This window comes from Mauremys mutica, chromosome 4, assembly GCF_020497125.1.
Source record: "Mauremys mutica isolate MM-2020 ecotype Southern chromosome 4, ASM2049712v1, whole genome shotgun sequence".
Classification (NCBI taxonomy): Eukaryota; Metazoa; Chordata; order Testudines; family Geoemydidae; genus Mauremys; species Mauremys mutica.
This window is the reverse complement of record NC_059075.1, coordinates 73,703,530-73,728,263: the sequence shown is the minus strand read 5'-3', so window position 1 is coordinate 73,728,263 and position 24,734 is coordinate 73,703,530. Positions and strand designations below refer to the sequence as shown.

Genomic DNA, 24,734 nt, shown 5'->3' with positions numbered 1-24,734 from the left:
GTGTGCCGAGTCTTCATTTATTCACTCTAATTTAAGGTTTTGCGTGCCAGTCATACATTTTAATGTTTTTAGAAGGTCTCTTTCTATAAGTCTATAATATATAACTAAACTATTGTTGTATGTAAAGTAAATAAGCTTTTTAAAATGTTTAAGAAGCTTCATTTAAAATTAAATTAAAATGCAGAGCCCCCCGGACTGGTGGCCAGGACCCTGGCAATGTGAGTGCTGCTGAAAATCAGCTCAAGTGCTGCCTTCGGCACGCTTGCCATAAGTTGCCTACCCCTGCCCTAAATCTTTTTAAAGGTTTCTTATGTACATAAGAAATGGTTAAACTTAAAGAGTAAGCATGTGCATGTATGTCAACCTTTCTCAGCTAGCTGGGCAAAGAAAGGGATGCTACAAGAAGGGCTGAGTGCAGATGTGTGTCTGGATATTTGAACAAGAATATCTCAGACAGTGCCAAATTCCCCAACATGAGGGGCCGGTCAAAGCTGTTTATTTTCCAGTCTGAGATCTAAGCCAATGACAACTGTACATCTTGAAAGCACTCAGTCTGCATGACATGACACCTTCCCAGAGAAGTGGAGGGGAGGATAATCACATGATCTTGCTGCTTTATTATATGTACTTGTATGTTAATCTACAAGCCAGACTCAGGAACAGAGATTTAGGGCTTATCTAAAGGGGGAAATTGATTGGCATAGCTATAACAAAATAATTATTCTGGAATCTAGTTATTTTTATTCCAGAATAAAGTGTCCATGTGAAGCAGCTACCAGTTTAGCTATAGCAGAAAAATTATGCTGGTCAGTTTCCCCATGTAGACAAGCCCTTATTCAGAGCAACTGTCAAAGCAATTTGCTACTTTATATAGGCACAGTAGCACACATTTGCTACTGTGTATAATCACACACTGCTATAAGGCTGGAGAATAGTCTCCCAAGGGAAGCAACAAACATCCCAATGTTTGGAACATTTCTGGGACAAAGCATTAACAACTACAGTGTAGGGAACAATACACCTCTACCTTGATATAACGCTGTCCTTGGGAGCCAAAAAATCTTACCGCTTTATAGGTGAAACCATGTTATATTGAACTTGCTTTGATCCACCGGAGTGCGCAGCCCCCTTCCCTTCCCTCCCCCCCTCTCCCCCCCGAGCACTGCTTTACCACATTATATCCAAATTTGTGTTATATCGGGTGGCGTTATATCGAGGTAGTGGTGTATTTTATTTGTTGTGGGAACAGACTAGCTGGGACCCAATGGGGCTTTTCCGTCTCTAATTTTTATGTTTATATTAAATTAGTGAAGCAATTTTGAATGACACTAGCAGGTAAAGGACAAAAAAGTGTGATCTGTGCCCAATTGTTGGTGGCACCAGGCATGACCCAGTGTTGACAGAGGGGTGGAAAATGACAGTGCCAATGAAGGCTCCCTGTATTAGGCCTCTGCTTGTCTGAACTGCTTCCATGTTTAAACTTTAATTAACCCCACAGGCTAGATGGAAAGAATGGAATGTGTGGCAACTAGTTATCAGTACCAGGAGGCAATTATACAGCCTGCTTGCACCTGGCTAAAGGGAGTGAAACAGAATGACCGGTCAAGAAAAGTTACTAACGAGATAATATGTTTTTTGCCAAGAATGATCTAACCTGTTTAGAGTAATTGCTGCTTCATAATGTATTTGCTGTATGGGAACTAACACGGCGGCCCCCGCGGGGCCCGAAGGGGCACAGCTGGGCATTGGGGGTAATAGACATGCTTAGCTAAGATCATGTATAAAGACAGAGCTGCTTTTCTGGGGTGTGCTTGATCTGAGGTGTGTTCCTCCAAGCATCCTGCGCTTTGAGATCTCAAATAAACTTTTTTTTGCTTCTCCACCCTGGTGTGTCTAATTGGAGCGAGGCACTCCGGGCAACGAATCACTGTTTGCTGCCTCAGGCCTTTTGGGCCAGCAACAGTTTTGGCGTCCCTGGGTGGGCTTGAGGCTAAATTTAGCCTTGCCCGGACCCCTCCTGGAGGTCGACGGATTGCGGCGACGACCGATGCCTAGCGCGCACCGGTGAGTTCATCGGGGGCCTCGGCGGAGACGCGGTGTGGTCGACCCCGGAGGGCACTACGGTGCAACGCGCTCAGATAGTGGAGAAGCAGCTACGGGCGACGGTGGGGAACCGGTCTCGTGGATAAGGTAGGAACAGTCCAGTGCTGTTAACCTTTTGTTTGCCTGTTAAGACCTGGGGACGCCCAGTGTCTTCCCATAGGTATGGGGCAGGGACAGAGTACAGGCAGGGTACGGTGTACACCCTTAGAATGCATTCTGATGAATTGGAAAGTGTTTGAAAAAGATCCATTGACTAAAAGTAAACTGAAAAGATTCTGTACAGTAAACTGGCCTCAGTACCAGCTAGAGGGCCAGGAAAGGTGGCCACCGGAGGGATCACTTAATTACAACACGATCCTTCAATTAGCTTTGTTTTGTCAGCGAATGAATAAGTGGAATGAATTTATGTATGCACAGTTGTTTATGTTGTTGAGAGATAGGTCAGATCTGTTGCAAGAGTGTAATCTGACTCCGACAGGCTCGGCAGTCACTGTTGTTAGTTCCCCGAACCCCTCCCCGGTTGTAATGGCAGAGTCGGTGTCCCCTTCGGCTCCTACACCCCCACCGTATAAAGACCAGGTGCCTCAGGTTTCAGAGATTGCTCCTTCAGTGGGATTTTATCCGTTGATTACTGAGACTGTGGTGGCTCGCCCGGGAGCAGAGGGGCGCCGGGCCACTACTATGCTAGTTTACTCACATGTGCCTTTTAACCCAGTGGACCTAGCAGCCTTTAAGGCACAGGCAGGGGAAATTCTGAAATAGACTTTTTAGTAGACTCTGGAGCAGCTCGAACCGCTGTAAATCAACCCCTCCAGCTGCCCGTGGCAGATTCCCTCACTGTGGTCGGCGCTACAGGAAAAGGAATCAAATGTCCAGTGTATGCCCCAGCAGAATGTGCTTTGGGAGACAGAACTCTCTCCCACAAGCTGGTTTACCTCCCCGACTGCCCAACGCCTCTACTGGGACGGGATCTGCTTTGTCGCTTAGGTGCCACCCTGCACTTCACCCAAGATGAAATCACCCTCACCTTGCCCCCAGAGAATGCCTGGATAATGACTCTTGCAGTTGAGCCCTCAGCCATGCAAGCCCCAGAGTGGAGCCAGTGGGAGGACCAGGTTTTTCCTCTAGTATGGGCATCGGGGGTCCCAGGAAAGGCAGCACATCACACCCCCATTAAAGTTCAGCTCCTGCCAGGAAAAAGTCCGGTGCGGATCAAGCAGTATCCGATCAAGAGGGAGGCCAGAGAAGGGCTGCAGGAAACTATAAATCAGTTTCTGAAGTACGGGGTACTGCGAGAATGTCAGTCAGCCTGGAACACCCCCATCCTGCCTGTTCGAAAGCCCAATGGCACCTATCGGCTGGTCCAGGACCTGAGGGCAGTTAATGAACGGGTTAAGACTCTGCACCCCCTTGTTCCAAACCCATATACACTGTTGGCATCTATAGGAGGGCAGTACACCCACTTTTCAGTCCTAGACCTGAAAGATGCTTTCTTCACAATTCCGGTCGACACACAATCTCAGGAGATTTTCTCCTTCGAGTGGGAAGACGACCGAAGGGTTAAAAGGCAGTTTTGCTGGACTGTGTTAGCCCAAGGATTTAAGAACTCCCCTACGCTGTTCGGCCAGGCTCTGGCCAAAGACCTGGAGGAGTGGAATATTCCGGACGGGATTCTCCTCCTGCAGTATGTGGACGACCTGTTAATAGGGGCAGTGGGATTAACCCCTTGCCTCCACGCCACTGTGAGCCTCCTGAACTTTGTTGGACTCAGAGGATACCGGGTAGCTCAGAGCAAGGCTCAAATTGCCCTCTCAGAAGTACAGTACTTAGGATTTCACATAAGACAGGGGGAGAGACAGCTTTCAAACGAGAGGAAGGAAGCCATCTGTCAAATTCCTATCCCAAGCAATCGTAAACAGCTCAGGGCTTTTCTGGGCATGGCAGGCTTTTGCAGAATATGAATCCCAGAGTTCGGACTGTGGGCTAAGCCCTTGTATGAATGTGTTAAGGGAATGGATCACGATCCCTTTCACTGGTCCTCAGAAGCTGACAAGGCATTTAAAGTGTTAAAGAGAAAGCTAATGGAAGCTCCAGCACTCGGTCTTCCAGACCTTTAAGCCGTTTCAACTGTATGTGCATGAAAGGAAGGGAGTGGCTCTAGGGGTGCTTACTCAATTATTAGGCACTTGGAAACGTCCTGTGGCATATTTCTCTAAACAACTGGATCAAGTTGCCAAGGGGTGGCCAGCTTGCTTGCGAGCTGTCGCGGCAACTGCCCTAGTGCTTGGTGAAGCAAAGAAACTGACTTTGGGGGGGACTGTGCAGGTGTATACCCCTCATATGGTTCAAGCCCTGCTGGACACTAAGGGTGGTCTTTGGCTCACGCAGGCTCGGGTAGCTCGGTACCAGGCTAAACTCCTAGAAAATCCTGAAGTTACCCTGCAGACCTGCCCCTCCCTCAACCCAGCCACTATGTTACCAGAAACAGAGGAGCAGGAACATGACTGTTTAGAAATCATAGATGCCCAGTACTCCAGCCGTCCAGATTTAAAAGATCAACCGCTCTCAAATGCAGACTGTGAGTGGTATACTGATGGGAGCAGTGCTGTCATAGATGGGCAAAGGAGGGCGGGCTATGCTGTTGTGACCCTCTACGATACAGTGGAAGCAGAGAGTTTACCTGCTGGAACATCTGCCCAGCTTGCTGAACTTGTAGCATTAACCCGTGCACTTGAACTGGCAAAAGACAAACGGGTTAATATTTTTACTGACTCAAAATATGCTTTTGGGGTATTGCATGCTCACGCTGGTCTGTGGAAACAAAGGGGAATGCTTACAGCTCAGGGGTCCCCGGTCAAGCATGGGACACAGATTCTCCGGCTTCTGGAAGCGGTGCAGCTCCCCTCAGAGGTAGCAGTGGTGCACTGCAAGGCTCATCAAAGAGAAGACCAGGACGTAGCCAAGGGCAACGCCAGGGCCGACAGGGAAGCCAAGCGGGCTGCCACCCTGGAACCATTGGAAGCTGAGGAGGCCCATGTGCATGCCCTCATCCCATCAGTGGGTGAGCTCCCAGCCCCTCGGTACTCTCGTGAAGAAAGGAATCTGGCCGACTCCCTTGGGCTCCAGGAAAAGGAGGGATGGTTCCACTCCACAGAAGGAAAAATCCTCCTACCTAAAAGCCTAATACGGCCAGTACTACAGAAACTACATCAGACCACTCACGCTGGAAGGGAGGCTCTCACCCAGCTTATGAATAAGTATTTTCTAACCTCTGGATTAAGACCCCTGGCTTCCCAGGTACAGGCTGAGTGTTTAGTCTGTCAAAAGAACAACCCTCGACCAGGAGTGTCAGTGCCACCAGCCACTCTGGAACCTACCCCAGGGCCAGGATTGGTGTGGCAAGTAGACTTCACTGAATTCCCCCGACCCAAGGGTTCAGGTACCTCCTTGTCATGGTGGATCGATTCAGCGGATGGCCTGAAGCCTTCCCATGCCGAAACAACACTGCCAGAACTGTGGCTCTCAAGTTTGTCAAGGAGATCATTCCTCGCTTTGGACTCCCCCAGTGGATGGAATCTGACAATGGAACACATTTCACATCGCAAGTCATTCAGGGGATTTCGGATGTTCTACAAATCACCTGGAAGCTCCACACTCCATGGCGACCACAGGCCAGTGGAGTAGTGGAACGTACTAATCAGACACTCAAGCGGCATCTCTCAAAGGTCTGCCAAGAGGCTTCTCTTCGGTGGCCTGATGCCTTACCCCTTGTTTTGCTCCGAGTTCGTGCTCTCCCAAAGGGCAGGTTAGGGCTTAGTCCCTTTGAGATTATGTTTGGGAGGGCATGGCCTATGAATGGTACACCGGTTCTGTTAGGGGAGTGGGAGGTAGGCTGCGGTTTCTTATCTCAGTACATGTGCTCTCTGTCTGCTGTTCTCTGTTCTCTCCACAGGTATACCAAAGATTTGCAGCCTCTCCCGCTGGATGCCCCTGTCCACTCCCTGCAGCCTGGTGACTCCGTTCTCGTTCGTACCTGGAAGGACGAGCCTCTCCAAGAGAAGTGGAAGGGACCTCACACCGTCCTGCTGATCACCCACACAGCAGCAAAGGTCGAGGGATACAAGAACTGGATCCACTACTCCCGTCTGAAAGCAGTGCCAGCTCCTGAACGGTGGACCGTCCAACCTGCAGAGAAGACTGCCAACGACGATCTGGGACTTAAGCTGTTATTCAGGCGACAGTAAGGCCTGCTGGGAATGCCCTGTGACCCCTTTGGACAGTTACAGCGCACTCCCCGTGAACACTCTGAGCGTTGGCTGTGTTTATTTTCACAGGGCCAGCCTAACCTGTGGGCCTGGTCCCTTTTGTTTTAAACTGCTCCTCCGTAAACTTTGTACCCCCCGTGTCCCGAAGGTCCCTATGTACCCTCTCATTGACAGCCCCAGCTCCATAGAACTCAATTACGTTTTGTCCACAGTATATGAGAACACTCAGCCAAAGGTTTGTTGAGTATTCTCAAAGGAGGGAATTGTTGGTGGCACCAGGCATGACCCAGTGTTGACAGAGGGGTGGAAAATGACAGTGCCAATGAAGGCTCCCTGTATTAGGCCTCTGCTTGTCTGAACTGCTTCCATGTTTAAACTTTAATTAACCCACAGGCTAGATGGAAAGAATGGAATGTGTGGCAACTAGTTATCAGTACCAGGAGGCAATTATACAGCCTGCTTGCACCTGGCTAAAGGGAGTGAAACAGAATGACCGGTCAAGAAAAGTTACTAACGAGATAATATGTTTTTTGCCAAGAATGATCTAACCTGTTTAGAGTAATTGCTGCTTCATAATGTATTTGCTGTATGGGAACTAAAAAGGAGGGAGAAGAGGGGGGCGAAGGGGGAAAGCTGGGCATTGGGGGTAATAGACATGCTTAGCTAAGATCATGTATAAAGACAGAGAGCTGCTTTTCTGGGGTGTGCTTGATCTGAGGTGTGTTCCTCCAAGCATCCTGCGCTTTGAGATCTCAAATAAACTTTTTTTTGCTTCTCCACCCTGGTGTGTCTAATTGGAGCGAGGCACTCCGGGCAACGAATCACTGTTTGCTGCCTCAGGCCTTTTGGGCCAGCAACACAATTATGACTTCACCGGATGACGTGTGTCATAGCTGTGATATTATTGGCAGGAAAAGAAATTTTTATAAGAGCAATCCAAGAGGTTGGCGGTCACAGTTTAGCCCCCTCAATGGTGAGCCCTCAGGACCCTCAGAATCTAACTGGTACCTTACAAGTAGCCAGATGTTTCCTTTTCTTCTCCTTCTCCAATGAACACAACTTTACAAAAGAAACACCTGCTACAGGGTTCAGGTTGCTTCTGACCTTATAGTCTACGAGACTGGAGTGGGCCTAGGGCTGAAGGGGGATTGACACTAGAGAAGGCTCAAGGACCTAGGGCAGAAGGGAATTGGGACAAGGGTGCCCAGAAGAGTCAGTTTTAGCCCCACTACCAGGAATGTAGGGTTGCAGAACTGCTGAGCTGGCTGGGCCATAGGGAGCATTGGCCTGTAACTCCCAACCTAGTCACAGCTTCCCCTGTCCCTGAAGCCTGCTTCCCTACAGAATAGAGAGCTCTATAGCTTACATGGAAAGAGTCAGGACTTGGTGCATCTCAACTCACTTCCTAGAAAACAGGGGTCCCCATAAACTGTCTTTACTGTTGCTGCTAACAGACAGCTTTGATTGGCAGACTTAGCAGAGAGGTCAGTGAAGGAGACAAAACTCTACTGGAATTGCATGTGCTCTGATCAGATTGTAAGGGTGTCTGCCTAGTACTGCTCTATCCTCTGCTAAAGCATTGTTGTGAAGTTCTACACACATACACAGGAGAATGTTCAAAAGTTGCTGTTGGGTGCTCTGCTGGGGGATTTGGCTGGCCAGTTTAGAGCAAGCATTCTGATAACTGGGCACCACTCAGACACTAACTTTGAAAATCTCCTCAGCACTCATTTCCTGCTTGAGGCCAAGGGGCTATTTGAAAATGTTGAGCTCAAGAGTAAACTCTTCTAGTTGAGACAGATAAATCTGCAGCCTCCAGTACAGCAGGTGAAAAATTCTGCTAATCTAAGAAATGGAGGGTACTTTTGAATTAAATGAGACTAAATTCACTGACATCGCCTGTGCCTTATTTAGTTTTATATTAGCACTGTCAATTAATCGCAGTTAACTCACGTGATTAACTCAAAAAAATTAACTGAGATTAAAAAAATTAATCGCGATTAATCTCACTGTTAAACAATAGAATACCCATTGAAATTTATTAAATATTTTTTGATGTTTTTCTAGATTTTCAAATATATTGATTTCAATTACAACACAGATTACAAAGTGTACAGTGCTCACTTTATATTATTATTTTTATTACAAATATTTGCACTGTAAAAATGATAAACAAAAGAAATAGTATTTTTCAATTCACCTTATACAAGTAATATAGTGCAATCTCTTTATCGTGAAAGTATAATTTACAAATGTAGATTTTTTATACATAACTGCAAACAAAAATAAAACAATGTAAAACTTTAGAGCCTACAAATCCACTCAGTCCTACTTCTTGTTCAGCCAATTGCTAAAACAAACAAGTTAGTTTACATTTACAGGCGATACTGCTGACTGCTTCTTATTTACAATGTCACCTGAAAGTGAGAACAGGCATTCGCATGGCACTTTTGTAGCAGGTGTTGCCAGATATGCTAAATACTCGTATGCCCCTTCATGCTTTGGCCACCATTCCAGAGGACATGCTTCCATGCTGATGATGCTTGTTAAAAAAAAGAAGGCGTTAATTAAATTTGTGACTGAACTCCTTGGGGAAGAATTGCATGTCTCCTGTTCTGTTTTACCGCATTCTGCCACATATGTCATGTTATGGCAGTCTCGGTTGATGACCCAGCACATGTTCGTTTTAAGAACACTTTCACAGCAGATTTGACAAAATGTAAAGATGGTACCAATGTGAGATTTCTAAGGATAGATACAGCACTCGACCCAAGGTTTAAGAATCTGAAGTGCCTTCCAAAATCTGAGGGATGAGGTGTAGAGAATGCTTTCAGATGTCTTAAAAGAGCAACACTCCAATGCGGAAACTACAGAACCTGAACCACCAAAAAAGAAAACCAACCTTCTGCTGGTGACATCTGACTCAGATTATGAAAATGAATATGCATCAGTCCATAGAATCATAGAATATCAGGGTTGGAAGGGACCTCAGGAGGTCATCTAGTCCAACCCCCTGCTCAAGGCAGGACCAATTCCCAACTAAATCATCCCAGCCAGGGCTTTGTCTAGCCTGACCTTAAAAACCTCCACGCTGCTTTGGATCATTAGCAAGCAGAACCCGTCATCAGCATGGACACGTCTTCTGGAATGGTGGCTGAAGCATGAAGGGACATATCTGGCACATAAATATTTTGCGATGCCAGCTACAACAGTGCCATGTGAATGCCTGTTCTCACTTTCAGGTGGCATTGTAATCAAGATGTGGGCATTATTATCTCCTGCAGATTGTAACCAAACTTATTTGTCTGAGCAATTAGCTGAAGTAGGACTCAGTGGACTTGTAGGTTCTAAAGTTTTACATTGTTTTATTTACTATGCAGTTATTTTTTGTACATAGTTCTACATTTTTAAGTTCAACTTTCATTATAAAGAGATTGCACTACAGTACTTGTATTACGTGAATTGAAATATACTATTTCTTTTTTATAGTGCAAATATTTGTAATAAAAAATAAATATAAAGTGAGCACTGTACACTTTGTATTCTGTGTTGTAATTGAAATCAATAAATGTAGAAAACATCAAAAAGTATTTAAATAAATTGTATTCTCTTATTGTTTAACAGTGCGATTAATCGCACAATTAATCATGATTACTTTTTTAATCACTTGACAGCCCTATTTTATATTAATTTTAATTTATTTTATGCTGCCCCAACATTTTCAGTTTGCAACATGCTGCAGAGCTCTGTATTGAAAATGCATCACTGTTGTTAGAAGTTGTCAGGTGGAAGCTGGAGGTTTTTGCTCATGAGTAGTGCACAGTTGGGATTTGGTACATGGGGAAGCAGTTTGGGATTGTGGGTAATCACCAGGGCCGGTGTAACCATTGAGGCAACCTAGGTGGTCGCCTAGGGCGCTAGGATTTGGGGGGTGCCATTTTCTTTGGCAGTGACTGCAGCGGCCGGATCTTCGCCCGCCCCAGTCGCTGCCGGCATTTAGGCAGAGGGAGCTGGGGCAGGGGAGCGCCCCCTGCAGCAAGTAAGGGGGGGCGGCACGCAGGGGAACCGCTCACTGCTCCAGCTCACCCCTGCCCCGCCTCCTCCCCGAGCACGCCGTGGCCGCTTCACTTCTCCCGCCTCCCAGGCTTGCGGCGCCTAAGCTGATTGGCACCGCAAGCCTGAGAGGCAGGAGAAGTGAAGCAGCCACAGCGTGCTCGGGGAGGAGGCGGGGCAGGGGTGAGCTGCTTCACCTCTCCCGCCTCCCAGACTTGCAGCGCCAATCAGCTTAGGCGCCGCAAGCCTGGGAGGCGGGAGAAGAGAAGCAGCCACAGCGTGCTCGGGGTGCTCGTGCGTGGAGCAGGGGTGAGCTGGGGCAGGGGGGTGCCTCAGGGCAAAGGGTGGTGGGTGGGGAGCTACCGCAAGGGGGGCGCCTCAGGGTGGAGGGGGGAGCTGCTGCGGGGGTGTCTCAGGGAGGGGGTACGAGGGGGGGAGGGCGCAAGGTGGAAGTTTCACCTAGGGCGCGAAACATCCTTGCACCGGCCCTGGTAATCACAATCGCTGGGTGTCAAAATTATTAGCAGTGGAATATTTAACAATGTTGACAACAACACTTGTGTGGTTAGATTTCAAAGTTAACACACCATTGAGAAGAATGGGACAGTTCACACCCCTCAGAACTATCTTTTCAGGCTAGCCTCAGACGCAGGTAAATATTGCTGTGTAAGTTCCAAAGTTCAATTGGAAAGGTTTTATATGCAACTATAAAGACTAGAAACTTGTTCTTTTAAATGAGGCTTAGTTTTTGACCTACAAATCTGCAGCAAAGAGTGGCCTGCAGCAAAATCCACACCTGCAGAATCATTGATTACACAGGGCCATGATTGTATTGACTCTGAATAGCACAGGATGTTGAGTCAGGGCAGCGGCACCTGTTTCAGGAATATCCGCCCTATCAATTACTTCCTTGATGCTAAAACAACGAGGAGTCCTTGTGGCACCTTAGAGACTAACAAATTTATTTGGGCATAAGCTTTCATGGGCTAGAACCCACTTCATCAGATGCATGGAGTGGAAAATACAGTAGCAGGTATAAATACACATAGTACATGAAAAGATGCGAGTTGCCTTACCAAGTCAGTCAGTCTAATGAGACAATTCAATTAACAGTAGAATACCAAGGAAGGAAAAATCACTTTTGTAGTGGTAATGAGGGTGGCCCATTTCAAACAGTTGACAAGAAGATATGAGTAACAGCAGCAGGAAATTAGTATGGTGATGCTGTGACCTGTGTAATGAAGAGGTAGGCTGTTCCATGACAGGATGTCCTCTGTTCTATTTCTAGATTTTAAATCCCAAAGAAACTATCATCTAGTCCAGGGGTCGGCAACCTTTCAGAAATGGTGTGCCGAGTCTTCATTTATTTACTCTAATTTAAGGTTTTGCATGCCAGTAATACATTTTAACATTTTTAGAAGGTCTCTTTCTATAAGTCTATAATATATAACTAAACTAATGTTGTATGTAAAATAAATAAGGTTTTAAAAATATTTAAGAAGCTTCATTTAAAATTAAATTAAAATGCAGAGCCCCCCGGACCAGTGGCCAGGACCCGGGCAGTGTGAGTGCCATAGGTTGCCTACCCCTGATCTAGTCTTATCTTTCTGCATTATACTGGCCATAGAACATCAATAGTAATTCCTGCATCAAGACCTGGTTGAACGAGAGCATATACTTTTAGAAAGACATCGCAGCTTGATTTAAAGACTTTGAGTGATGAAGAATTCGTCATGTCCTTTAAGTCATTCACATGATTAATTATCCTCACTGTTAGAAGTTGACAACTTACTTCTGAATTTGTCTAGCTTCAGCATTCTATTACTGGGTCTTTCTGTCCCTTTTTCTGTTAGATTAAAGAGCTGTCTATTATCAGACATCTCTTTCCCATGTAGATACTGATAACTCATGATCAAGTCACCTCTTAAGCTTCTCTTGAATAGACTAAATAGAGCGAGCTTCTTAAATCTTTCACAATAAGACATTTTAAATAGAGAAAGAAGAACAACGAAGAGCAGAAACCGCAAGTATCCTGAAGATGAAACAGCTTTCAGGATCAATGCTGAATGTGCCAATAAGGTCTGAAGAAATAATAACAACATGTTTAATTAGTAGATGCGAGTCATATTTGACCATTGATCTTTGTGCAAACCTCCCATTGATGTCCATGGGAGTTCCCCAGTAGATTGAAGGGAGTATGTAAGGGCTGCCCCTAATTAGAAATAGAATTCAGCCCTCTCCATAGGAGTTTGATACCTTTGCTGTAATATCTTCCTACAGCAATAATGGGGAGAGGGGAAGGGGCTATTTGTTTCTCCCTCTCCAACAGCCAAAGCAGGACCAGAAGCACAGAGGCTCTTGTCTGGGCACTAGCATTCTCTACAGAGAAAACAGATTATTATTTTTTCTGTTGCAGTAGTGCTTGGGAATGATTGGTACAGCCCCTACAGTGTATCCCTGTGGAGACACTGCTGTTTTTCTGTTCTGTTCTCTAGCATCACATGGCAAACCTGACTCATCAGAGCAGGCCAGGAGAAAAGCTTCTTTTAGTTTAGTTTGATGCCAGTCAGAGCAAAGTTGCTGCTCTGTCAGTGGAGCCAAGCTGCAAAATGAGTCACACCATTCCCATGGGACACTAAAAATGTACAGGAGTCACTCTGCCTTACCCATGCTACCTGATTGCCAGGCAAAGCACAATGTAACAGTAATAATAATGAGGTTTATTGTAGCTGAGAGGAGCCCAGTTTCTAGAATGGTTTTAGCACTGATCCTGTAATCAGATCCTCCTGTGTGACCATTACCTGTGCAGTTCCAATTGCAGGATCTTGCAGATTACCATGGCAGGCAACCAACAGCTGTCAAAGGGTAGCCATAGCACTCTCGTGGTGGGGGAATGGAGAAGGTAGGTCTAACAGGCTCCTTCAAGCAGATATTACTCCTGGGGGAATTTTGCATTACTGCACGTGTGCATAATTAATGAACTGTGCATATTTTTTAGTTTTTGGGCAGAAAAAAGCTTTTGCTTAGATGTTGCTGCAGTTCCATTTTTTGCCCACCAGAGGGCGCTGTGGAACTAGAACACAGCATCAGCAACTCCAGGACAGCTAGGGTAGAGAAAGAGCCTGCCTTCTTCACAGCGCCTGTCCGGCCAGGTCAGGGTACAGGGCTGTGGGGAGACAAACAGCGTGGCATGCTGGGGGTGAGGGTCAGACAGGGGCTCATAAGGGTTAGTTGGGGAAGATAGACTGGGGCAGGGGCTGAATGGGAATGGAGGCACAGGGCCACAGGGGGGAGGGAAGTACAGGGCCACACGGTGGTGGGGGCGGGGTTTCAGAGCTACATAGGGACAGGGCAGTGGCTGAGTGGGGTCACAGAGACACATGGTGACAGAGGGTGGGGTACAGGGACACCTAGGGACTGGGTGGTGGCTGAGTGGGGACACAGACCCACATGGGGACCGGGATGGGGTACAGAGCCACATAGGGACAGGGGAGTGCCTGGGTGGGGGCACAGAGACATATGGGGACAGGGGAGGGGGGTACAGAGCCACATAGGGACAGGGTGGTGCAATTGGGTGTGTGAGCGCTGCCTAATTAGAGTCACAGACACCTTGTCTACCTGGGAGCTCTTCTGAGCTTCCAGCTGTTCAACCAGCCTATTCACCCCACAAGCATTCCAGGGGAAGAGGGAAAGCCACTTTTTACACAGGCTCAAGCCAGACCCACCCAAGAGACCATCAGGGGGGCACCAGGGGATTTACACCTAATTCTCTCCCTTTCCCCACACCGACACTCAACAGTGGCATCCTTTTCACCCTGCAGTGGGTGGCTAGCCTACCACTTTTTACACAGGCTCGAGCCAGACCCTGCTGCTCCTACAACAGTGTGCATAATTTTTAATTTTTTTGTTGCAGAATTCCACCAGGAGTAAGATATTTTACAAACATTCGAACATAAGAACTGCCATATTGGATCAGATCAATGGTCCATCTAACCCAGTATCTAGGGTTGCCAACCCTCCAGGGTTGTCCAGATGTCTCCAGGAATTAAAGATTATGCCATGTGATGAAACCTACAGGAATATGTCCAACCAAAATTGGCAACCCTATCAGTATTCTGTCTCTGACAGTGGCAGTACCAGGGCTTCAGGGGGAGTCTACAGAACAGGGCAATTGGAGGGATCCACCTCCTGGCTTCTAGCAGTCAGATGTTTAGGGTTGTCCCAAGCATGGGTTTGCATCTCTGACCATCTTGGCTAATAGCCATTGATGGACCTATCCTCCATGAACTTATCTAGTTCTTTTTTGAACCCTGTTATACTTTTGGCCATCACAAGGCAATGAGTTCCATAGGTTAATTGTGCACTGTGTAAAGAAGTACTTCTTCTTCTATGTATTAAACCTGCTGCCTATTAATTTCATTAGGTGACCACTGCTTTTTGTATTGTAGGAAAGGGTAATCTCGCCATTCACCTTTTCCACACCATTCATGATTTTACAGAGCTCTATCATATTCCCCCCTTCATCATCTCTTTTCTAAACTGAACAGTCCTAATCTTTTTAGTCTCTGCATAGGAAAGCCATTTCATACCCTTGATGAGAGCTCTGTTGCCCTTCTCTGAACCTCTTCCAGTTCCGCTATACCAGGGGTGGACAAACTTTTTGGCCTGAGGGCCACATCAGGGAATAGAAATTGTATGGCGGGCCATGAATACTCACAAAATTGTGTTTGGGGTGTGGGAGGGGGTGTGGGCTCTGGGGTGGGAGTGGGGGTGGGGCTGGGGATCAGCAGTTTGGAGTGTAGGAGGGTGCTCTGGACTTGGACCAAGGGGTTCAGAGGGCAGGAGAGGGATCCGGGCTGGGGCAGGGGTGAGGGAAGAGGTGCAGGTTCCGGCTGGGGGTGTGGGCTATGGGGTGGGGCTGGGGATGAGGAGTCTGGGGTGCAGGAAGATGCTCCTGGCTGGGATTGAGGGGTTTGGAGAGTGGGAGCAGGATCAGGGCTGGGGCAGAGGGTTGGGGCATGGGGAGAGGCTCAAGGGGTGCAGGTTCCAAGTAGCACTTACCTCAAGTGGCTCTTGGAAGCAGTGGCCTGCCCTATCTGGAGCGCTGGAGCGGGGCCAAGCCGCATGGTGCGGCCCCAACCCAGCACCCCAGTCGGACCAGGGCTGAGCAGCATGGTGTGGCCCCAACCCGGTGCACCAGCCGGCGCACCGGAACAGGGGCCGGCTTAAAACGGCTCGCAGGCCAGTAGTTTGCCCAGCCCTGTGCTATACCCTTTTTGAGATGGGGCAAGCAGAACTGGCCACAGTACAGTGTGATTGCACCCAGGGATTTTTGTAGTGGGATTGTGATGTTTTCTGTCTTACTTTCTGTCCCTTTCCTAATGCTTCTTAAACATTAGCTAGATTGTGCTCAGAATTTTTGTATTATTTCAGTGGAAATGTTCTTGTTTGGGTTTAAAGGTCACGCTCAGGATTGGCCCAAAATCCCGCTGGAAAGGGCTTTCCTTGCCCTTGTCGTGTTTGCGGCCCACACGTTAATGTGGCCTTGGGCAGGTGCATGAGACGCTGCTCTTGTTGTAGGTGTCCCCAAGGGAGGGAGGAGGCGGGCAGCGGCGATGAGGCAAGCGAACGGGAGTTTGACACCTAATGTCCGGGAGGCGTGAATAAAAGGCCCCAGGCTAGCAGGCGGGGCTGCGGGTGCAGGACCAGGAAGCGACAGCGCTCCGGAAAGCCAGGTAGCAGCAGCAGCAGCAGGAGGAGGAGGCGGAGGAACAGGAGCCCCCTGCACAGGAGGAAGGTGAGCGACAGCTCGGAGTGCGGGGGGCTGCGGGACCGGGAGCCTGGGAAGGGCGGTGGGTGTCTGAGACAGGGACCTGGCTCTGGCAGGACACGTCCCCTTTAAGCTATTACCAAGGCGCTGCGTCTGTGTGGGCGGAGCCGAGCGCTGGGGCGGGTGAGGAAGTGAGTGCGGCGGCTCCAGCCGGGTCCCTGGCTCCAGCCTCCGGCTGCGCGACCTCGCGCTGCACGGGGTGTCTCCGCTGCGCTGCCGCGCACTGGGGCGCACTCGGTCCCAGCAGCGCACGGGGGCTGCCCCTCTCCGCGCCGGGATCCCGCGCTGCCTGACTGACCCCTGCTTCCCCCCCCGTGCACCTCTGTCATGAACAGGACGCAGCTGAAGCGCTCTGGGATCCTCAGGATGGCTCTGAGTGGCTCCTCCGACCCCCTGCTGCAGCAGGAGGAGGGTGGCAGCGGCAGCAGGGAGACCCCCTTCCTGTTGAAGGCTCTCCAGATCGCCTTGGTAGTCTCTCTCTACTGGTTCATCTCCATCACCATGGTCTTCCTCAACAAGTACCTCCTGGACAGCCCCTCGCTGCGCCTCGACACCCCGCTCTTTGTCACCTTCTATCAGTGTGCTGTCACCGTCTTCTTCTGCAAGGCCCTCAGCCTGCTGGCCTCCTGCTGTCCACTGGGCTACCTGGACTTCCCCTCCATCCGCATGGACCTCAAGGTGTCCCGCAGCATCCTGCCCCTCTCTGTGGTCTTCATCAGCATGATCACCTTCAACAACCTGTGCCTCAAATACGTTGGCGTGGCCTTCTACAATGTGGGGCGCTCGCTCACCACTGTCTTCAATGTCCTGCTCTCCTACCTGCTCCTCAAGCAAACCACTTCCCTGTATGCCCTGATAGCCTGTGGGGTCATTATAGGTGAGTAGCGCCTGTTGAGTCTGGCTATACCTGTGTGTCCAGTTTGATGTCTTGCAACAGCTCAAAAGTGGATGAACTTCAAAGGTGACCTTTCAAAGGAAAAATAGTTGAGCTTATACCTTTCCTCCTCCCCCTTCCCCCCCCCCCATTTATGGAGGAGAAAAAGACCCTGGGAGGTTTTTGGAGATGTTTGTTTTGTTTTTTGTTTGTCTAGTAAAGTATGCCCCCCCTCCTTTTTTTTTTTAACTTTAGACATTTGGACTCTCTAGGCTGGAAGACTCTCTAGTAACTGGAAAAGTAGAGAAATAATGACAACCCTGGAGCCAAGAGAGTGAAAGTTGAGCAACTGATAGAATTTTTTGTTAGACTGGTTTAGTTCTTAGGGAGTTTTCAGTTCTTAAGCGTTAAAACACCTCTATCTTATTCCAATGACTAAATAAACCTTTTATGAGACCTCATAATACGTATCCTCAAACCAAACTAGGGAAGACAAGATTTGACATTCTTGAGATCGTAAAGATTATAAAAACAAAACAAAAAAAACCAAAGAGGAGAATCTTTACCTTGGTGCTGCATTCAGGTCATGTTCCTCCATGTAAGGTGGAGGGGAGAGAGAGTCACAGACCCATTTAAAAAGCAACTAGCAATGGATTTTTTTAAGGGAGTGTGTGTAGTGTTTGAATCTCTGGTGTCCCTAATTCCCTGTCAGTATGTCACTAATTCTGTATGGTTGCAGGTGGATTCTGGCTGGGCATAGACCAAGAGGGAGCAGAGGGCACTCTGTCATGGGCTGGCATAATCTTTGGGATCCTGGCAAGTCTCTGTGTCTCACTCAATGCCATCTACACCAAGAAAGTGCTGCCTGCCGTGGATGGCAGCATCTGGCGCCTGACCTTCTACAACAATATGAATGCCTGTGTCCTATTCTTGCCCCTCATGCTGCTGCTCGGTGAGTTCCACACCCTCTACCATTTCGACAAGCTGGGGAACCCTGGTTTCTGGGGCATGATGACCCTGGGAGGAGTACTTGGCTTTGCAATCGGTTATGTGACGGGACTCCAGATCAAGTTCACCAGCCCACTCACCCACAATGTGTCTGGGACGGCCAAGGCCTGTGCCCAGACAGTGCTGGCTGTCTGCTACTATGAGGAGACCAAAAGCTTCCTATGGTGGACGAGCAACATGATGGTTCTAGGAGGCTCCTTTGCCTACACATGGGTAAAAGGGCTGGAGATGAAGAAGGCACAGGAGGAATCCACTCCAAAAACAGGCGAGAAAAATGAGACTGGCGTCTAGGCTAGCTCCTGTCTGCACTTCTGCTGCTGCCCCTATGGAGTGGAGCTTCAATGGGAAAGAAGCCAGGATCAGGAACCTTCAGGGCAGGAAAACATTGAATTATGCAATGCACAGAAAGGGGTGTCGAAAGTGAAGCCAAAGACGTCCCGTGTATACAGTGTGTTTACTAAAATTGTGATGGAGGGGAGGAGAATATTACTTCCTTTGGATTTCACCATTTCTTGAATAGGAGAGGGCATTTGTTGATGGAACGAGGGTGTATTAGGGGGACCTTCTGTCAGTACTGGGGCTTTTTTAAACTGCTGCTACCATTTAAACACTATATGGACACCCAACTGCTCCCCTGGTGATGGAGCGGGAAAAGGGCATGAGGTGTGTGTGTCTGGGGACAGATAATGGCTACTTCTAGATTAGCCACAAATTTAAGTGGTAAGATCTTGCACCTAAATGTAGGGGAGGAGCAGGTAGCCAGACTTTCCAGGCTACTCCTTCCTCCTATTATAAGTAAGGTTAAGATTTTGTCACAGTTATTTTTAGTAAAAGTCACAGACAGGTTGTGGGCAGTAAACACGAATTTACGGAAACCCATGACCTGTCTGACTTTTACTAAAAATAATGGGAGGGCAGAGAAGGCTGACAGGGGATGACTGAAGCCTGGGTAAAGGTGGGGGAGAATGAAAGCCAGAGCACTGCTGCGCATGGGGGGGGGGGGTACAGCACCCACCACCTGGGGGCTGTGTCCCTCCCACAGCAGCTGAGGGCTGTGGGGGAGAGTGGGAACAGCAGCTGATAGCTCTGGCCCCACTACCCCGGGCTGAGGCAGAAAATGTCATAGAGGTCTCTGGAAGTCACTGAATCTGTGACTTCTGTGACCTCTGTGACATAATCTAGCCTTAATTATAAATGAAAATGGATGTTCTTCCTGTTCCTACCCCATTGCAATATACACTTGGAAATCCCCTCACCAACAGTTCTGAGGCCTCTAAATTGCCTGTCCAAGGAGTCAGTATTTCTTGGCGTGGATCCTTCAAGGTTGTATGTTAACTCTGTTTTACTCCCACACCCAAGGGTTTGCTTGTCCAATAAATGACTAAAAGGATGGGACAGAATTTTTATCCCACTTCCAAAAGCTAGCAACATTCCTTGTGTTGGGCAGGGGGATGGTGATGGCCCTTTCACATATTGCTGGTTCCTTCCTTTACTGGGTACCTGGGACTCTGCCTTGGTGAAAGAGTAGCTGGCTCTCTCTTTTTATGGCTTTTTGAACCATCTGCTGTTCTGGGGTGAGTACCCCATAATAATGAATTGGGGAATTCAAGACATTTCTCATTAGCCTTCTGTATTAGGGGTAGAGTTGCCTTTCTGGCAATAATGCTCTCGTAATTAGGCAAGTTTCAGGGTGAATTTCTCTCTGCCCCAGATGGTTGCCTTACTCGGTGATCCTCACTAGAAGGGGTGCCCACTGCGTGAAAATTGACACTTGAACATGGAAAATGCCATAATTCAGCTGCATCAAGAACTTACTGGGAAGTTGCAACTCTTTTACTAAGAAATCCCAGATCAGGGATGAATGCAGTTGGGCTGAATTCATATCCAGGCTCCCACTTAAGAGTCTGATTAGCACAGAAACCTCTGTGCCCTACCGTCTCATTCAAGTGCCATTGTGGCTACAGAAGAGCTACCTTCTTCTCGTCTTGATTCACAGACATCGATTCTTCCTCCCTAGTAAATATCTAACCTCTGAGCTCCTTCACCTTCCGAGGATTCCTAAAGTGGGGTATGGTGGGAGCTGGTGTGATCTATCCCACAGTGCACTAACAAGTCCCAAAGAGTACCAGGCCACTATTATGAAAGCAGTAGGACATTTTTTTCCTCTCTCTTTCTTCCACTCCCACTCTTGCTGGGTGAATTGTTCCTGATTCCAATTCACCTCACTGGAGTTCTGAATCACATTTGCCTCATTGAAGGCCACTTTTTTTGGTAGGAGGATGGATTTTTTCCCATGGTCTCTGTTATTTTTTCTACTGGGATAAATTTTAGGTTGCAAACACCGACCTGTGATTGTCAAACTTGTTTAATAAAAGTGTGGATTGGAACCTTGGGGACTGTTTTGGTCTGCAGAGCTGGCAAAGTGTGCAAGATAATAGTGGTTTCTGCAGTGCTCCTAGCACACGGGGAGACCCTAAATTCCTTCTACTTGCTTCAGCATGGTAGCAGTCCTGGCCTTTCACTATTGCCTGTCATTGAACCTGACACTGAATTGTCATTGTAGCCTCTCCCCTCAGACTTGTTGGCCTGTAATCACTTTCTGAGAGCCATAGTTTCATGTTTGTTAAATGATGTGGTCTGGAATGTCTGAGATTTTCAACACTGAGCTCAGATGTGGCTGCATGAAGGACATTACCCATCTCCCTCCATGCATATTCGCTGCTGTGTGTATGGATAGGACTCACTCCTGTGTTTTGCTGGACTGAAGGAATTGTTCTGGTAGTTTATAGTCTCAAGCAACCAGCACCATGTCACCAAACAGATTCTGGGTGCTCCCTGAGTGCCTCAGATAATAGCGGTTGTGCAGTCACTGAGCTGATATTCTGTCCTCCTTAAGAGTGCTGCATTGGGAATCCCCCATCATCTGCATCCTCCGTACTTGCTCTCTATGCATCATTGGATCAATTTCCTTGGGATTCATAGGACAGTGGTTTTCAACCTGTAGTCTTATGCCTAAGATTTCCAAAGGGGTCTGCACCTGCGTTTGAAATTTTTTAGGGGTCTGCAAATAAAAAAAGGTTGAAAATCACTGTGCTAGGAGAAGGATTTCTCAGCCTGATTAACCCTTTTGGCTCTAGGCAGCTGTGTGTCTCAGCTGGATTTCCCAGAAGTCATGGGTGCAGCTATACGTTATTAGCGCCGCTCACACAGATCACCGAGGAGGATGGGAGGCAAATCAGATAGTGTTGCCAACTCTCGTGATTTTAAGATCAGACTTGTGAGAGTCTTTTTCTCAAAGCCCCTGACCCTGAAGTCACGTGAACAGGGTTGAATCGTATCTTAAAAAAATAAATAAATCAGTCCTTGAGATTAGCTCGAAAACTTCAACCCTGGAGGCAGCTACCCACGATTCCCAGTGCGGGGCGCTGTGTAAATCTCATGGGGGGGCGGCGGGGGGGCTAGGAAGGTGCGGAGTCTCGCGGAGCGGCGCCGAGGCGCTGCTCCGGGACTGGAGGATCCTGCAGTGTAAACGGCGCTGAGAGGAGGGGCGCAGGCTCGGGGCTCGTGCAGCCGGGACCGGGCTGCGGAAGTCACGGGGCGCCGCGGGGTTCTCTGGGCCCAGACGGTTAATGACGCCTGGGGGCCCCGCCCCCCTTATGCCCCGCCCCCCATGGCCCTCTTCGTCCGGACCCGTCGGCGCGACCTCCGACTCGCCGCAGCCCCGCCCCCTCGGCACGCGGCAGGAACGTGCCGCTGAGGCTTTGCCCAATGGACTCCCCGGGCAATGACGGACGCGGTGGGCGGTGCCGGCGCGCGGGCGGGGCGGACTTGGTGTCGGCAGAAGCGACGCGGCGGAGATGGCGGCTGCAGCTTCGACTCCGGTCGGCCTGGCCCGCTCCGTCCACTGGTTCCGCCGGGGGCTCCGGCTCCACGACAACCCGGCGCTGCAGGCCGCGCTGCGGGACGCCAGCTCCGTCCGATGCATCTACATCCTGGACCCCTGGTTCGCCGCCTCCTCCGCCGTGGGCATCAACCGCTGGCGGTAAGGAGGGGGGGCGGGCGCGGCTCTCCGGGCCCCCCGGCTCGCGGGCTGCCTCCCGCCCTCCCCGGACCCGGGGCGGGAGACGGAGGTTCCCGGGCCGGGCTCCCCCGGGCAGCGGCCCCAGGGGGCGGGGAGTCCGGTGCATTAGCGACGCGGCTGGTGCCTCCAGGAGCCCCTCCCCTGCGGCCCGTGTGGGCTCGGGAAGGGCCGGTAGCCCCAGCCCGGCCAGTCCTCCCGCCCCGATTTTGTTGCCCCTTCCCGGCTATGTTGAGTCTCCGCTGCTGCTGCCTCTGTTAGGCTGCAGGGCCCTGGGCCCTCGCCCCCAGGACACGGGCGCTAGGTAAGAGGGGCCTGGCTGCGTGTTCGTTTGGTCGCTGTCTTCTTCCCCTCTGGGATCGGTGCGTCAGGGTTGCAGGTCACCAGTCTGTCCGGGTGCCTGACAGGAGAGAGACACATCTCAGCCCCCTTACGTGGATATTTGGGTCGTTCTGAGATCAGACCCAGTGAACACAGCACAAGCTGTAACATGTCAGCAAGAAGCGTGATCTGCTTCGGGGTATGTCAGTGTACTGGGGATGGTTGTGCAATGTGTTATTTAACACATGGGCCGAGTACATTTTGTTGTGGAGATGGACTTCATTGCGGTAGAGGCCAAGCTGTGTTTGCCTTTTACGTCATTCTCCCACTTACTGCTTCAGTAGGGGCAGACTCTTCCCAAACACTCCCTGAGTCAGTGAAGAAGCTAATCTTAGTGGTCCACAAACAATGTTCGTAAGGTGAGCTACAGCAGCAGAGAAGTGCACCACTTCATGTGTTTCATCTCCATGGTTATATATTCTCCCTGATGGTAGTTAGAACAAGCAGTGGGGTGCTGACCTGTACTTGCAATAGTAGACAAGCCTTTTGTCTGCTCTGAGTCATGAGGTCTCTAAATAGGAAGTGAAAAGAAGAATTCTTCACCTTGCGCACCCGTGATTTTTGTGTGTGGTGTTTTTAAGTGCTGTCTTAGAGAAAACTAAGTCATTGGTCAAAACACAGTTAATGGCCAGTTTTGTGATCCCTGCTGAAATGAGGGCAGTTTAAACAGTATATAAATGTCTACTTTTTCACATAATTGAAGGGAATGCCCTGTGCTCCCCACTATAGAAACTACAGACCAACCTCTAAAGAATGTTTATAGTGTGAAAGAACTGGAAAAGACTGGAACCTGCTGGGAAGCCCACAGATGGGCGTAATCTTGTTGTTTGGCTCAGCTTTTGGAAGGTGTGTAATGCCAGTGCTGCACCTCTTTTAATTAGTAGTCCATTCCTGTTCCACTGGTCTGGAAATGCTTCAGATTTGTAGCTGGCCTTGACCCGGCATATAGAATCCTAGATGTTAGAGATGGGAAAGACCTCTTATGTCACAGCTAGTTAATCGTCGGGGCCAGTCCAGTGCAGGATTGTTCTAATGCTTAATCTGAGATTCCTGGTGCCCTCAAACATCACTCAGCTATGTTAAAAAGCAGCTGGTAAAGGACAGATCCTGGCCTTGAAAAACTGTGTTCTCTAATATTCTATGCTCCAGTGGAGAGTGATGGTAAAGTATTAGCCCCAAATTAGTTCACCCTTCCATCGAGAGTAGCGTTTATCACATACTTTAAAGATGTGTTGCTTTAAGGATGCGGGGAGGGAGAGAATTTCTTCCTAAATACTAGAACATTTTTGAGGAATTACTTTATTTGTGTGGGTCTAGCTGATCTTGTTACTCTGTCTCGCTCCACAGTAAAAATTCTGTATACTCCCCCTAAGCTTGGACTGTCAATTCTACTAACTTTGCTCAAAACCAGTTCCATGCAGAAGTTACCTTGTTTCATGTCATCAGCCCAGTTGCAGCCTTTGGAATCTCATTTCTGACCACGTGGGAAGGTGCCATGGGCTTTAGAAAAATCTCATAACTTAAAGGATGCCAAATTATGTAAAGCAGCTGTGGCTGGTGCATGTTTCACTGTGGGAAACTCCTTTTTCCCATTTACTCTGTACGAGTCCCTGAAACCTCAGATATGATAGCAATAAGCAACACACTGTCTCTAGCTTTCAGGTATTGTGTGGGTGTGCACTTATACACAAACCCTTATCCTCTTCCCATCCCCCCAAATTCTTAGGAAAATATACTTTAGCTGCTTCTGGGAGGACAGGGACTGGGGTGGACAGATTTTTTTTCAGGGTTTTTCCTCAGTTATGGAACTGAACGAATGTTGCTGGGCGTGTAATGCCTGTGCAAGGAGCAGGATTTTTAACCTAGTAGGCGTCAAAGTTGTGCTCTTCTAACGTTATATAATACTGATGTTACTGTCTTGGCTGTCCAAATATGCAGGCAGCCAAGTGGGGATTTATCTTAACAATGCTGCTCTGCACACAAACAGGAGTTCTACACCAAGGCAAGAGCAGGCAAGAGCAGGCATAACCTGATCTCCTTCTTTGCGCCCTTCCAGCATTTGTGTCTAGTTGCAAGGTTTTAATGAGGGAACAGTCACTTGGTTAAAAATCCTCTGCATGCTCTTTAGAATGTAAAATGAAT

At 48.7% G+C, this 24,734-nt stretch overlaps 2 protein-coding genes across 4 annotated transcripts in view; both read left to right on the top strand.

Moving 5' to 3' along the window:
• SLC35C1 (solute carrier family 35 member C1) overlaps positions 1–20,520 on the top strand; it is a 43,679-nt gene extending 23,159 nt beyond the window's left edge. Inside the window, exons 2-4 of one of the 3 annotated variants that reach the window (XM_045016842.1) lie at positions 16,002–16,218; positions 16,587–17,128; positions 17,865–20,520. In XM_045016842.1, the coding sequence (XP_044872777.1) occupies positions 16,618–17,128; positions 17,865–18,424 (1,071 nt within the window). In that variant the 5' untranslated portion in view covers positions 16,002–16,218; positions 16,587–16,617 and the 3' untranslated portion in view covers positions 18,425–20,520. Of the gene's footprint in view, positions 1–15,989; positions 16,219–16,378; positions 17,129–17,864 lie in introns of those variants that run through there. The other 2 variants (XM_045016843.1, XM_045016841.1) reach the window with 2 other exon arrangements.
• A 1,381-nt stretch (positions 20,521–21,901) lies between these two features.
• The window catches only part of CRY2 (cryptochrome circadian regulator 2), a 37,556-nt gene continuing 34,723 nt past the window's right edge, over positions 21,902–24,734 (top strand). Inside the window, 2 exon segments of the mRNA XM_045014758.1 lie at positions 21,902–21,935; positions 21,938–22,175. Of these exon segments, the coding sequence (XP_044870693.1) occupies positions 21,902–21,935; positions 21,938–22,175 (272 nt within the window).